A 13,685-nucleotide genomic window follows, 5' to 3' on the forward strand; every position below is an offset into this window, starting at 1 on the left:
TAGACCACACTCACCTACAAAACTTACATTCAGGGGTTCAATTAACCATGTCCCTTTTAGCCCAGCATGTCTGGATTCTCTCTGCTCGTAGTGTGGTGCGCTCGCGCATTTTTCAATGCCTCCCTTGCTTTAAACAAAGACCCAAGCCTTTGTTCCCTCTCATGGGTGATCTACCCAAAGCCCGCATAATTCCCGCTCGACCTTTCTTGTCGACAGGCATTGACTATGGTGGTCCCTTCAACGTCAAGATTCACAACCTCCGCTCTATCCGACACACTAAAGCTTACATCTGTCTCTTTGTGTGCCTAGTGACTAAGTCTGTACATATAGAAGTCGCCACTGATCTGTCCACGGACGCATTTATAGCCGCACTCACACGTTTTGTTTCACGTAGAGGCCTATGTACCGACATCTATAGTGACTGTGGTACAAACTTTGTTGGTGCGAGAAACTCTTTACAGCAACTAATCACTTCCTCTGGCAAGCTCCAAATTCACCAATTTTCCCTCGGCCAGAAAATTAACTTTCATTTTAACCCCCCTGCAGCTCCCCACCATGGCGGCCTCTGGGAAAGCGCCATTAAGAGCGCCAAATTTCACTTGAAAAGAGTTCTGGGCACCTATGTTCCCACTCTTGCCCAATTTACCACCCTCACTTGCCAGGTGGAAGCAATGTTGAATTCCCGCCCGCTTACTGCGCTCTCCAGTGACCCCAACGATTTACAACCTCTCACTCCGGGGCACTTCCTGATTGGAGCTCCGCTAGTGGCTGTGCCCGAACGCAACCTTGCAGATTTGCCGGATAACAGGCTGGCTCATTGGCAGCTAGTGCAGGCTTTCTCCCAGCGAGTGTGGAAACGCTGGAGCAGGGAGTACCTCCATTCCCTCCAGCAAAGACTTAAGTGGGAGCGGCCCTCCCGAAATTTACAAGTTGGCGATCTAGTATTGGTCCAACAAGACTCTCCCTCGCTGTGTTGGCCCCTCGCTAGAATAACTAAGCTTTTCCCTGGACGTGACAGTGTAGTGCGTGTGGTAGAACTCAAGACCCCCCAAGGTACCTTCACACGCCCGGCAGTCAAAGTGTTCCTGCTGCCGTTCTTGTCACCAATAGCTTAAGTCTATCTCAACACTTTAGGATAGATAGTTAAGACCTAGTTTAAGATGTTAGTCTTTAGCTTTATTTCTCATGTTCTTTCTCGATCATGCCACTTTGATTTGTTGAATCCTGATGATTCAAAGCCGCCGGTATGTTCAATATTTAATTTAATATAGATAAGCATAATCTAGCCCAGACGCATTTAGGTATAAGAGAGAGAGGGAGCGTGGTCCCAAATCAGTCGTCCGCTGTTCCAATCAGCGCCACACCCCCTGATATCTTAAAGGGTCCTGTCCTTGAAGTATTCTGGGCGCTCTTCCGCTTTGCGACTGCTGCCCGTTCGGCGAATAGCAGATACCCCTCTAACCAACCAGGGCGATAGCGTCCCCTGGAGCGAGCCGCTTCCCGGCATTCTGAGTGGAATCATCGGCCGGAGACCATGTAGCTCTACAGTTCGTGGGTCACTCTTTGTGCTCGACCCTTTCGTATTGACTTTGTTTTCAAGTGTTTTTCTTTAATGTGCATTACCATCCTCCTCCCACACTCCTTTGGAGGTAATTTCAGGGTATTAGTGGAGAAGACAGTGTCCAGTGCGGATTATTCGTCGTTCTAACCGCGGCCGCCAGCGGTGACGCCCGTTCGCTACGCGCCAATTACGTCGCGCCTAAGCACTCCTGTCGTTGCTGCTTCCCCCTGTGGATCTCTACACACAGCGAGTTTTCCAAGGTACTGTTAAAACTCCATCACTTGTGTTGTATTCTCCTCTCACCTCTTGTTACCTGCCCACTTTCCCGCCATTCTGCACATTGTTTTATTTTTATTTTCATAATTGGTCCTCCGATTATTAATTTTTAACTTCTGCCCCGTACAGACACAGTTAGATACATTTCCAATAAATTGCACAAAGTGTCTCGGTGACGTTCTGCTGGTAAATGTCACATTTGTCCAGCAACACTTACAGGTTTGGTCCCTTTACATTGTGTGTAGCATACAAACAGTTTCATAAATTTTCAATAAAACTGCTCATTATTAACATATTTCTCTTTTTTAAATTATAAATGTAACATTGTGTAAAGGTTTGTTAACTATACACAATTTCTGTACTTTTTAACAGGTTTTATTGCTTATTAAAAGATTTCACTCCAATAGGACGGTATCTGATCTTACAGTCCCTGGACTTGAACGAGCTGGTCTGAGAAGTAAAATTTAAAAATATGCGGTATTACATTACTAAACGATATTAAACGTACAATAACACAAAAAGTAGAAAAAAAATCTTGCACAAACTCTGTCTCTTTTTATACTATTGCGTTTCCATAAAATACAGTTTTGACTTTGGACCACCGTTTACAACACTGCACTTTTAAATGATCGAAGAAATGAATCTTTCTAAAAGAGGATCACTATGACAGATAGTTTGTACGTCGAATCGCATTAGTAGTTGACTTTGAGTGGCGAAACATCAGTATAAATGTGCTAAGTTTTGTCCCTGGAATTATTAACACTTCTTTTAAACATAAGTCATTAACATTAAACATATTTTTTGTGTTCTGAAAACAAAATTGTGTAAATGAATATGTTTTAAAGACGTTTATAAATTAGATTTCGAAAAGCTTGGTATTAGATTCACACTTTGTGTGTAGGTTTTTCTCAATTTTCATTGTATTGTATTCTATATAAATTGACAGTTTTGTGTTTAGAGAAAACGTTTAGAAAAATTTAGTGTATGGTATTTTTGAAGTAGATAATGGGCTATTATTTTGGAAAGCATTATTTAGTATACACAACTTTCAAAATAATTTGTTTTATTGTGCTAAAAACCTAAATTCAAAGACCACTAATATTTTGTTACGGTCGGTGCTTAAAACATTATCAAAGACTCTTAATATAAACACATTATCACACAAGCCCACAATCACACATATTTAAAGAATTATATTTTTTAATATTATGTAAAATTCTTTTCATTTAATAATATTGAATCTAAGAAGTGACGAGTGTTATTGATTATTATAAGGTTCTGTATCCAAGAAAGTACTTGAAGAAGTTCCTGCCATGTAGATATTTCCACCGCAAATTAGATATGTAACATATGAGCGATACTGCGACAGAGGAACTGCAGGGTCTATAGCGGGCCGCAACTAACTTCTCTAATATAGAACTTTGTATCTGAACACACATCTTGGTCCTTCGATGAATTTAATAGATACTGCAGATCTACTTGGCCTTCACATACATCCATATCCATATAGTTTCCTCGTTATAACATTGCGTTGTTTTCTTTAAGTAATATCCTCAGTTTTCAAATAATTATGTAACAAATTCTACTATGTATAAAATGCTGTTACAATAACACTAATATTTGTATTTATAATACATTTACTATCAATAAACCATTTTTATACAAGTAAAATATTGTAATTGAAATAAAATATCTATCTTACTCATAAAATGCCATTTTACAGTAAACTTTATAGACGTATGACTCATCCTGTTTTTTTCCTTGTTTATTCCCCACTGTATATTCAACTCGTCGAAAAATTTGCTTAACCAGACAAAATTAATTATTTAAAATTACAAATTTATTGCTCTTCGACGACAAAATACAATAGATTTTTAACATATTGGAAACTAGTTTATTATTCACTGAAAAATAAACTTTGTAATGTAAAAATCTTTTATATAGCACTCGGGGAGCTACAAAAAGATGGTCTTGCTTTAACACTTAACTAGTCTCCCCATATTGTAATGTATACAGTATGTTTGATATCATTAGTAAATACAGTTCTTAGTGTTTTCTATCCGCATTGCAATCTAAAACTTGGTAAGTATAACAATTTCGTTACAAATGTGGAAATATAACTTTTAAGAGATTTCTTCCTTGTTTATTGTTCGTGAACGAAATTTGACTAGCGTGAAAGAGAGGTTTAAAATAATAAAACAGTACGACTTACAGTCAAGAAAATCTACAAACATCACTTATAATATGTACATTTCTACCACGGGTTGTATACAGAGATTGAATCTCCCTTTTCTCTCAGCCAGAATATCTCTCCGGACTGGACTATTGTGGCCCTAAAACAGAAAAATAATAAAAATACTATAGCACAATATTACTTGCCAATATAAAGTTGGAATGGGATAATTCAGTCTATATATATATATATATATATATATATATATATATATATATATATATATATATATATATATTAAACTGTATAAATGGCAATAACCTTATTTAATTTCAATAAACATTGAATCGCAAAAATTACTTGCTCCGCCGGGAGTCGAACCCGGATCTCTCACTTGCCGGGTGAATGTGCTACCATTACACCACAGAGCGCTTAATTTTTCCGATTCAATTATTTTGTATTTGGCCGTATCTGTCACATATGCGTTTAAATAAGCAAACTAACATATGATCGGAAGACCAAATACCTGTCAAACGACTTTTATTTACATTAAACTGTATAAATGGCAATAGCCTTATTTAATTTCAATAAACATTGAATCGCAAAAATTACTTGCTCCGCCGGGAGTCGAACCCGGATCTCTCACTTGCCGGGTGAATGTGCTACCATTACACCACAGAGCGCTTAATTTTTCCGATTCAATTATTTTGTATTTGGCCGTATCTGTCACATATGCGTTTAAATAAGCAAACTAACATATGATCGGAAGACCAAATACCTGTCAAACGACTTTTATTTACATTAAACTGTATAAATGGCAATAGCCTTATTTAATTTCAATAAACATTGAATCGCAAAAATTACTTGCTCCGCCGGGAGTCGAACCCGGATCTCTCACTTGCCGGGTGAATGTGCTACCATTACACCACAGAGCGCTTAATTTTTCCGATTCAATTATTTTGTATTTGGCCGTATCTGTCACATATGCGTTTAAATAAGCAAACTAACATATGATCGGAAGACCAAATACCTGTCAAACGACTTTTATTTACATTAAACTGTATAAATGGCAATAGCCTTATTTAATTTCAATAAACATTGAATCGCAAAAATTACTTGCTCCGCCGGGAGTCGAACCCGGATCTCTCACTTGCCGGGTGAATGTGCTACCATTACACCACAGAGCGCTTAATTTTTCCGATTCAATTATTTTGTATTTGGCCGTATCTGTCACATATGCGTTTAAATAAGCAAACTAACATATGATCGGAAGACCAAATACCTGTCAAACGACTTTTATTTACATTAAACTGTATAAATGGCAATAGCCTTATTTAATTTCAATAAACATTGAATCGCAAAAATTACTTACTCCGCCGGGAGTCAAACCCGGATCTCTCACTTGCCGGGTGAATGTGCTACCATTACACCACAGAGCGCTTAATTTTTCCGATTCAATTATTTTGTATTTGGCCGTATCTGTCACATATGCGTTTAAATAAGCAAACTAACATATGATCGGAAGACCAAATACCTGTCAAACGACTTTTATTTACATTAAACTGTATAAATGGCAATAGCCTTATTTAATTTCAATAAACATTGAATCGCAAAAATTACTTGCTCCGCCGGGAGTCGAACCCGGATCTCTCACTTGCCGGGTGAATGTGCTACCATTACACCACAGAGCGCTTAATTTTTCCGATTCAATTATTTTGTATTTGGCCGTATCTGTCACCTGGCATACTCTCACCCGGCAAGTGAGAGATCCGGGTTCGACTCCCGGCGGAGCAAGTAATTTTTGCGATTCAATGTTTATTGAAATTATATATACATATATATATATATATATATATATATATAATATATATATATATGCTATAAAATTAAAGTAACTTACAAGAAGTCAATGTTGGAATAAACTTAATTTGTGTTTATTATTTGCATGCCTTTAATATTGAAATAGTTTTAAGTACGTTATACGGTTCTAATAAACCTGCTGCCGTTACCGTACACTTTTATTGATATATCGCATTACTATGGACAAACCCTAATACAAAATGGTAACAATAGAACATAAGAGTTTATTTTTAATTACGTCATTTATTAAAGTAATGCAATTAAAGATTGTCATGGATTCCATGAAAGATGGTATATATTTTACAAGTATAATATTAGTTCCTTCCATTATACGAGTTATATTAAAATAGCAAACTTAAAGTGAAATTATTGAGTTCTTTAAATCCTGATCATGGAGGCAGTCAACAGCTGGAGCACTGCATCCAACCCGTGCGATAGCCACTAACACCTTTTAATAGTCCGTTTCCAACTTTTACAAAATTCCGGTTCCTTGCCTTGGAAAGAGGAACGCTCTCAAATGCTATCAAATTGAATGCATACTTTATCTGTCTATTTTTCTGCCCGTCCTTCAACTGTGAGATAAATCTTGATAAGAAGGTCAAGATCCGCAACAAGAGATCGGATCCTAGAGATTCGCAACATGATACAATAGTTTCTCTAGTTCCAAAGGTGAACTCTATTCATTGAAAGACCAAAAAGTAAAAGCGTAGCCCATCCGCCCATGTCTTTATGTGTGATACCTTTGTCCTTAAATTACGTATGGTACTTCGAAACTCCATTTTATTGTACTGTACACAATAACTAAACCAGACATTCACTCCTCCTAAATATTTTTGTCGCGAACCAAACTCCGAGTAACATTTTATTATAACAGATCTTGTAAAATAGGAACAGTGCCATAAACTAGAGGGCTTTATCCCAATACAGTTTAAAAATCGGGGTGTTTCAGAGTAATTGTAATTTAAGAAACACTAAAATCAATACTTTTCTCAGCAATTGTTGAATATTTAGTAATTTTATCATAACTTAATAATAAATAATCACAACAAAATTCAAAATCATACCTGAACCTTTTCTGAACTCAAAATATATGCTAGTTACTCTAAAGATTGCCCAACAAGACTCAGATGACACAACAGTTCTGGTGTTAGTTATAGGCTAGTGTTGAGTCAGCATAAACTCATTAGATTTTGTTAATCTGGTTTAGTACATTTTTCTAAAACCCCTAAAAGAAAATTCTAGAGGTAAGATCGGGTGAGCGAGTTGGTTAGTCCAAAGCACCATGCCGACCTAACCATATCCAGTATAAGAATTATGTAGTGATACACTGGCTTGGAGGTAAAGATTGTAAGTGTCCCGAGTAATTACTTGTACTGCTGGGACAATGTTACTTTCCAACATTCATCTTGTATCGTAGTCCATTCTAACTTCAATGTAGAAGAATCTAGCAACAGAATTTAATAAAACTCCTGTAATATTTTTAATTCCTGAGGAGTTCGGGTATGCTTGCAATCATCTAATTTCTGAAATGGAAAACACCTTGTAAATAAACATGCACTTAAAACATAAAAAGTGCATCAATGGACTGTCACTCAAAAACTTTATATCATAAATGGTTAACTAAGAAGTTCAGACTAGAGAAAATGTACCCAAGCGAGTTCACTGTACAAACTAGGACTAGTCAAGAGCACAAGCAATACGTTACATACGCACCAGCTAAAGTGGGACACTGCAATCTCTACTGGATTTCACTTTCGCTGGTGAGAGTCACACAGAGATGTTTTTTTTGTTAGCGATTTATCGGCGAGTTTCTCACTAATTAAGGTGGAACATAAGTTTAGGAACAAATTGTAGTAATACCTTGAGCTTTACCTTATAAAACAATATTAAACTTTAAGCACTTTACAACCTTATTTTTGGTTGTAGAATCAGAACGGGAAGAGAGTTGTACGTAGCCAAACGGTTTTTTGTTTTTCTTGTAAAGTTTATACTTTTTAAATATTTAACCGATAAGTTACAAAACATTAGAATTTTGTTTAAATAACTAATAAAAACCTGGTAAAAGTAACGCAGCATCCATATGGATATTAATAATTTATATAAAACGAGACATGCCTCATACGTATACGATAGAAAATAAATCCATACAAGTGTTTAGAATTTTGAAGTTTAAAGTAGTTCTTATAGGCCTAAAATCACGGCAGTGCCTGCATAGCTGACTCTTAAGAAATAAATTGAATAGTTAGTTACTTAAGCGACTAGGCAGCCTACTTCTATGTGGGGGAGCTAATTACCGACTTACACAAATGTTACCATTGATTGAAAATTGTCACATATAATGGTAATTGTAAAATTGGCCCATGGTGATTGAAAACCCTGTGAATTAAAATAATTACTTAATGCCTCAATATTGTTAGCTAGTTTTATTTCATCTGTGTTTTTGGTGTTTAGTGTGCTGGTAACATATTTTAATTGTACAGTTGGTACGTATTACAAATTTGATAGCATTTTATTTATTTATCTCTATGACAAAATATTGATATAGTTTTTGGGTTTACACGCCAACATGCAAGCTTACTCTATGCAATATTAATAAAGTTTCGCAACAACTCAAACTTTAGTCCATAATCTATGGTCTGGAAACATTTCATCCTCGGGCTTGGGTTTATTGTGAGATGGAGCACAATAACTCTATTGCTTGTTTAACTCTCTAATAGATTACATGGAATCGCTTACAAGAATGTGATATTGCCTGCGTAGTCAAAGTCAGGCATCCATCTCATGCGCGCTTCTGTCTTCGGCTCTGTATCGAACTCTATCGCAGTGTTCTGTAACACAATAACACTTAGTGCAGTTACCACTTAATACTGTTTTACATACAGGGGGATTATAATTCATGATAGAACATCTAGCTTAATACTATTTATATACTGGTCCCATGTAAGCCTTCACACTTGATTAATCTTATTCATATTATGTGAATGTATTTACTTCTCAGCCAACATAAGCACATAGTTTTATCCAGAAACAATGTGCAAATATTACACTATTTAGTTTTTATTAGTTTATGCAATCTACGTCTAATGCCAATACTTCGTATTTTAACTACGTACACCTATACTGTTTGCATGCATTATTTCATTTTTGTATATTGCTAAAATTGCAGTAAAGATGAATATTTCCATTAAAATTTAGGTAAGAAACTAACTTTGAAGACGAATTATAACTTGTCACGTTAGAATAATCCCATCTGTGGCTGTGCTCGCCTTACATACGATGGGCAATAATCACAGATCATATACCTGCCCCTGTGTTACAGCTTCAGCTCTGTTAGTTATCATATGGTCACTATATCACACAGCTGTCTCACGAAACTCTTTGTTGTAATTATAACCGTGATGTGAGAATAAAACTAACACAAAACTTGCTCTCTGAACCACAACATTTGATAATTAGTTTTAAGTGCCTAATTTGTACTCCTGAGGATTACCGCAATATACCAACCAACATCTTATGAAGGTATGTATCTTATATATCGTCAGTAAAACCTATTATTTGTATTTCAGTACCACTTACAACATCAATAAGACAATACCTCAGAACGACCAAAACAGTTGACGACGGTGATGTCGGCGTCTCCTGTGTCCACGAACATACCTACGGCCACACCGCTCTCACGGTCCAGTGCCTGCACCACGAACCGTCGGAAGTCGACCCGAGGTCGCGAGGACTTGATGGTGAAGATGACGGAGTCCTGGTTCGTGATCTTCCCAGTCTTGCTACAGGAGAGGGTGTAGGGTGAGGGTGTGGTCTGGGGCAGCGCGCTGTCGAATGGGTCGAGGGTGAGGCAGGTGCTGGAGTCCAGGTCCTCGGCAGCTAGCAGCAGTGCTGGAAGCGCTAACCAGACAGTCACTCCTGCTCCTGGCAGCATCTACGTCACGTGTGTCTGACTCCTGCTCGGCTGTCTTATGCCTATTTTGATTAGTCTGGTAAAATAATTTACTTAATTGATTTAATGGCAAATTTATTTGATTTAAAACTACGTTTCATTTTTCTTAACAATACGCAAGTATAACTTATGAATATACCTTAAATAGATCGAAAAATTGTCAACCTATTGCGTACGGCACATTGAAATTAATTTTACTAAATGTTTTCCATATATAAGATTTTTGGTAGATTTTTGTTAAATATTTTCGGACTTTTAAACTATTTAACAGATGAACAGTGTGCGATACAAAACATTACACAGAGTTTATAGAAAAATATTGGCATAAAGTATTTTAATATTAATTATGAAAAAAATAATGTAAATATTTATTTGTGGACTCGCCTGATGATGAAAACTTTTGTTTCGAAAGGCCTCGTACAAAAAATAAACTATTTGGAAAACTGTTGTGTTATTAACATTTAGTACTACTATATTGGTGTGTCAGGTATTATTTTGGTTTAACAGGTATTATATTATTGGTATGAATTCAGCAATTAGCCCACGCAAGACTACAGCCAATGAACCGAAACGTTTTGTATTGCTCCATGACCTTGCATATTGTATACTGTATTGCGAAAGCTCTGTGATTTTTGTAAAAGTTTCCATATTCATTCAACCATATAATTTTTATTACCTTTAAATTTTATTATTGAAACAAGTTTCTACTTTCTCAGTCTCAATGTGTTTTTCTTCAATTCAAATGTTATATTGCAATGAAGCTTCAAATGTTTTCATTATAAACTGATGTGACAAGCATTACCCTACGTGCAGAAGACGTTTTAAAAGGCCCAATTCGTGGCAAAGTCCTATGAATAATGATAATGCATTATTATGATAAATATAGTTTTTATATCAAATTTATAGAAATAGATATCACGTTCTCGTTTAATTTACGAAAATGAATGAACTCAACAAATATATACATTTTATGAAATTATAATTTATTTTTATCAGTTTTATTAAATAGTGGTCTGAAGTTAGTACAAATTCCAGGAATTTACAACTATAAACAAAACTTCTTGGCCAAATCCATCATGAGACATATAACATTACGAAAACTTTCGACGCAGTAAAATTTATTAGTAAAACCTATTACTGTTTAAGGATTCAACCTAATTACAATTGATAAAAATAAAGTATTATTGCAAGAAATGCAAAATAGCTATCATATCAATGTTTTATATATTATGAGATAACGTTTAGAATTATTTACAATCATTACACATTTTTATATGGTAGTACGATGTGTAGTATGTACTTTGCCCCAATTAAAACAATAAGCAATTTCAAACCAAAATTTAATTTCTATTTTGTAATACAAAAATTAAAACCGTCTTATATCATGACCAGCATAATATATCTAACCTGACACTAAGCAGAATAATTAGTGCCACTTTACAATGAAAACTAAAAGTCAAGTTAGCATACAACTGATAGTTAATCAAAACATATTAATTTTGTACTCCAAAATGTTAGTGAAACGGTATAGTTATAAATATCAAGTTCACAATCACTTTCCTGTTTATTGTAAGTTTTGACATTAACTTGTGTAACCCACTTTGTGATGATGGCAACAGATCAGCATATCTACAAGGTATAATACAATTATTACTTGATAGTGACTGGTGTTGGCTTACCTGTATTATGTACAGACACTGTAACTTAAGAAGAAACTTTGAAGTTCATTTTAAACCAACAAAACGATACACAAGAATGCCGATATAAATGTATAATGTAAGTTTTATCAGATCTCTCCATCTGATATCAATGTCACTTGTCTCACTTCTGCCATAACTGACCGATGTCGCTGATTGTGTATAAATTATGCATTTATGCGGTCGTTACACATTTACACAGACTAAATAAATAACAGCTTTATCACAGCTATAATCTTTCTATAATAAACTGAGGCAAGTTTTGTAAACAGACTCCTCTTATTATTTTTATTAATCAATATATGGTTCTGACGATTGAGGAGTATAAAGAAAGGCCTCTGTGTGTAGTTCTACTAAGTAATTTTTAATAACTTTTTTATTCCGAAATAATACAAGTCAGCTTTAAAATTTAGATTTTACCTATAATGATTACATATATATCGTTTGTATTCTAAAACGACTACTTATTCAGTACATTGCAAGCGACAAGCAAATGAATCAATTTCAATTCAGTTCCAATCTTATACAGATGTATTTCAGTAGTCAGTAAACAACTCAACAATAAGAAAATAACTTATTACTTGATACAATATCAGAAAGTATACGGTAGGAAGCCGTAGCTTCGAACACAGTTTCCTGCTGAACAACTGACAACATAAGCTTATCGTTTTTAAATGACAAACCAAACACCCATATAATAAGTGATGGTCAATAGAAAATATTCTAATCTCCTGATCCATTTTCTAAAATTTGACATTAGCAAGTAGTAAATGCTTTATTTTTTATTCAAATGACAGGAGTTTTAGGGCCTGAAGGTACCGTTGGAATAAATAGAATGTCTCTGCAACATTCCGTGGTCTTTTATAGATTACAGTACTTGAGTTGAAATATACAGGCCAGTGTGGAGGAAAAACAAAGTGCGTATTGTTTTCAATGTTTTTAACTTACAATATAATATGAAATTGTCATATCTCAATTTTAAATTAATTTTTTCTACGGTAGTAGCAGCTCTGGTTAAAATAAATGTACTCCGTCTCGAAAGATATGCAGAGTGTTCAGAAAAGTGTGCCACAAACTTCTGTGGCTGAAAGTACTCATGATTCCAAAAAGAATATTATTCAAACAAAGGTCGGAAAGTTTGTCGTTTAGGCGACCGTTTTGTATTTTATTAAAACAAATTATTATTTCTTGAAGTAGTAAAGCTACGTATACCAAACTTTCCACATATGCTATGACAAATAAGAAAACTCAAAAAATAACTGTGTAATTTGTTTTAATATTATAAAAATAAAACATCATGAAGTAACAAAACACCTACTATAGTTATTAAAAATGTATAATATACTAACTACTTTGCAATTTGTATTACCATTCCAACTGTACTTTTTAACGAAATCCGTTTACGCATAAACAAACACAATCACTTTAGAAGTGTGCTTGCACAATCCCGGAATTAACCAACATTTTGTTGGCTGAAATGGATTAGCTGTTTTTCATCAGTTATAAAAAATGTACAAGATATCAACAATGTTGAAATTATTATAAGAATTCAAACTATACTTTCTTCAACGAAATCCGTCAACGCATAAGCCATGCTCCCTTTAAATCATAAACTATAGAGATTACGATATGTTTTTAATTAGTGGCCATTTATTCGTACAAACTGGCAGAACTTCTCGAAAGAACTATCGGTACTTTGGGATTATACCGACCACACCAGTATGAAGAACACAAAAATAGAAATTTATAGAAACAAACATGATAGAACGAAAAAACAACTCTTCAATTACAAAATTACAAACTTACAAGCATTTCCAGGTATTGTGATCGGTATTGTTGTCGCTGTTATCTTATCTTTCTCGAGAATCCTGATTACGGCAGGCCGCGCGGCATCACGTGATTTGCACGGTACATCATTGCCTTTCCATTACAATTCAATTTATATTTCTGATTAGCCCCTCTAGAATTTGATATTTTACTGATAGGTACTATCTCGAGGGATGTTTTTCTTTCGTCGACATCAGCGCGGGGCAGCACCGAAGGTGCTGTCGAAGCCCGCGCTGATGGCCGGAGGCACTCGCATTTTGGGTGGCGGAATGTGATCAAGAATAAAAACAAGTTTTGAGTGTTTTTTTTAATAAAAAGTTTAGTTTGGTAAATGTTTGTTTT

General features: G+C 35.2%; 1 protein-coding gene across 3 annotated transcripts; it reads right to left on the reverse strand.

The window, feature by feature from the left end:
• Positions 1-4,045: 4,045 nt before the first annotated feature.
• On the reverse strand, positions 4,046-11,674 carry LOC124364337 (putative defense protein 3). 3 transcript variants are annotated; one of them, XM_046819723.1, is made up of 4 exons: positions 11,499-11,674; positions 9,466-9,831; positions 8,607-8,698; positions 4,046-4,170 (listed from the first exon to the last, which is right to left on the reverse strand). In XM_046819723.1, the coding sequence occupies exons 2-4, from the start codon at positions 9,799-9,801 to the stop codon at positions 4,092-4,094; spliced, it is 507 nt and encodes a 168-aa protein (XP_046675679.1). In that variant the 5' UTR covers positions 9,802-9,831; positions 11,499-11,674; the 3' UTR covers positions 4,046-4,091. The 3 variants fall into 3 exon arrangements, with proteins under 3 accessions (XP_046675679.1, XP_046675678.1, XP_046675677.1); XM_046819722.1 differs by having other exon boundaries at positions 9,466-9,842; positions 11,499-11,672; XM_046819721.1 differs by having other exon boundaries at positions 9,466-9,856; positions 11,499-11,672.
• Positions 11,675-13,685: the final 2,011 nt, after the last annotated feature.

The sequence above is a fragment of the Homalodisca vitripennis genome, chromosome 6 (genome assembly GCF_021130785.1).
Source record: "Homalodisca vitripennis isolate AUS2020 chromosome 6, UT_GWSS_2.1, whole genome shotgun sequence".
In the NCBI taxonomy this organism is placed as follows: Eukaryota; Metazoa; Arthropoda; class Insecta; order Hemiptera; family Cicadellidae; genus Homalodisca; species Homalodisca vitripennis.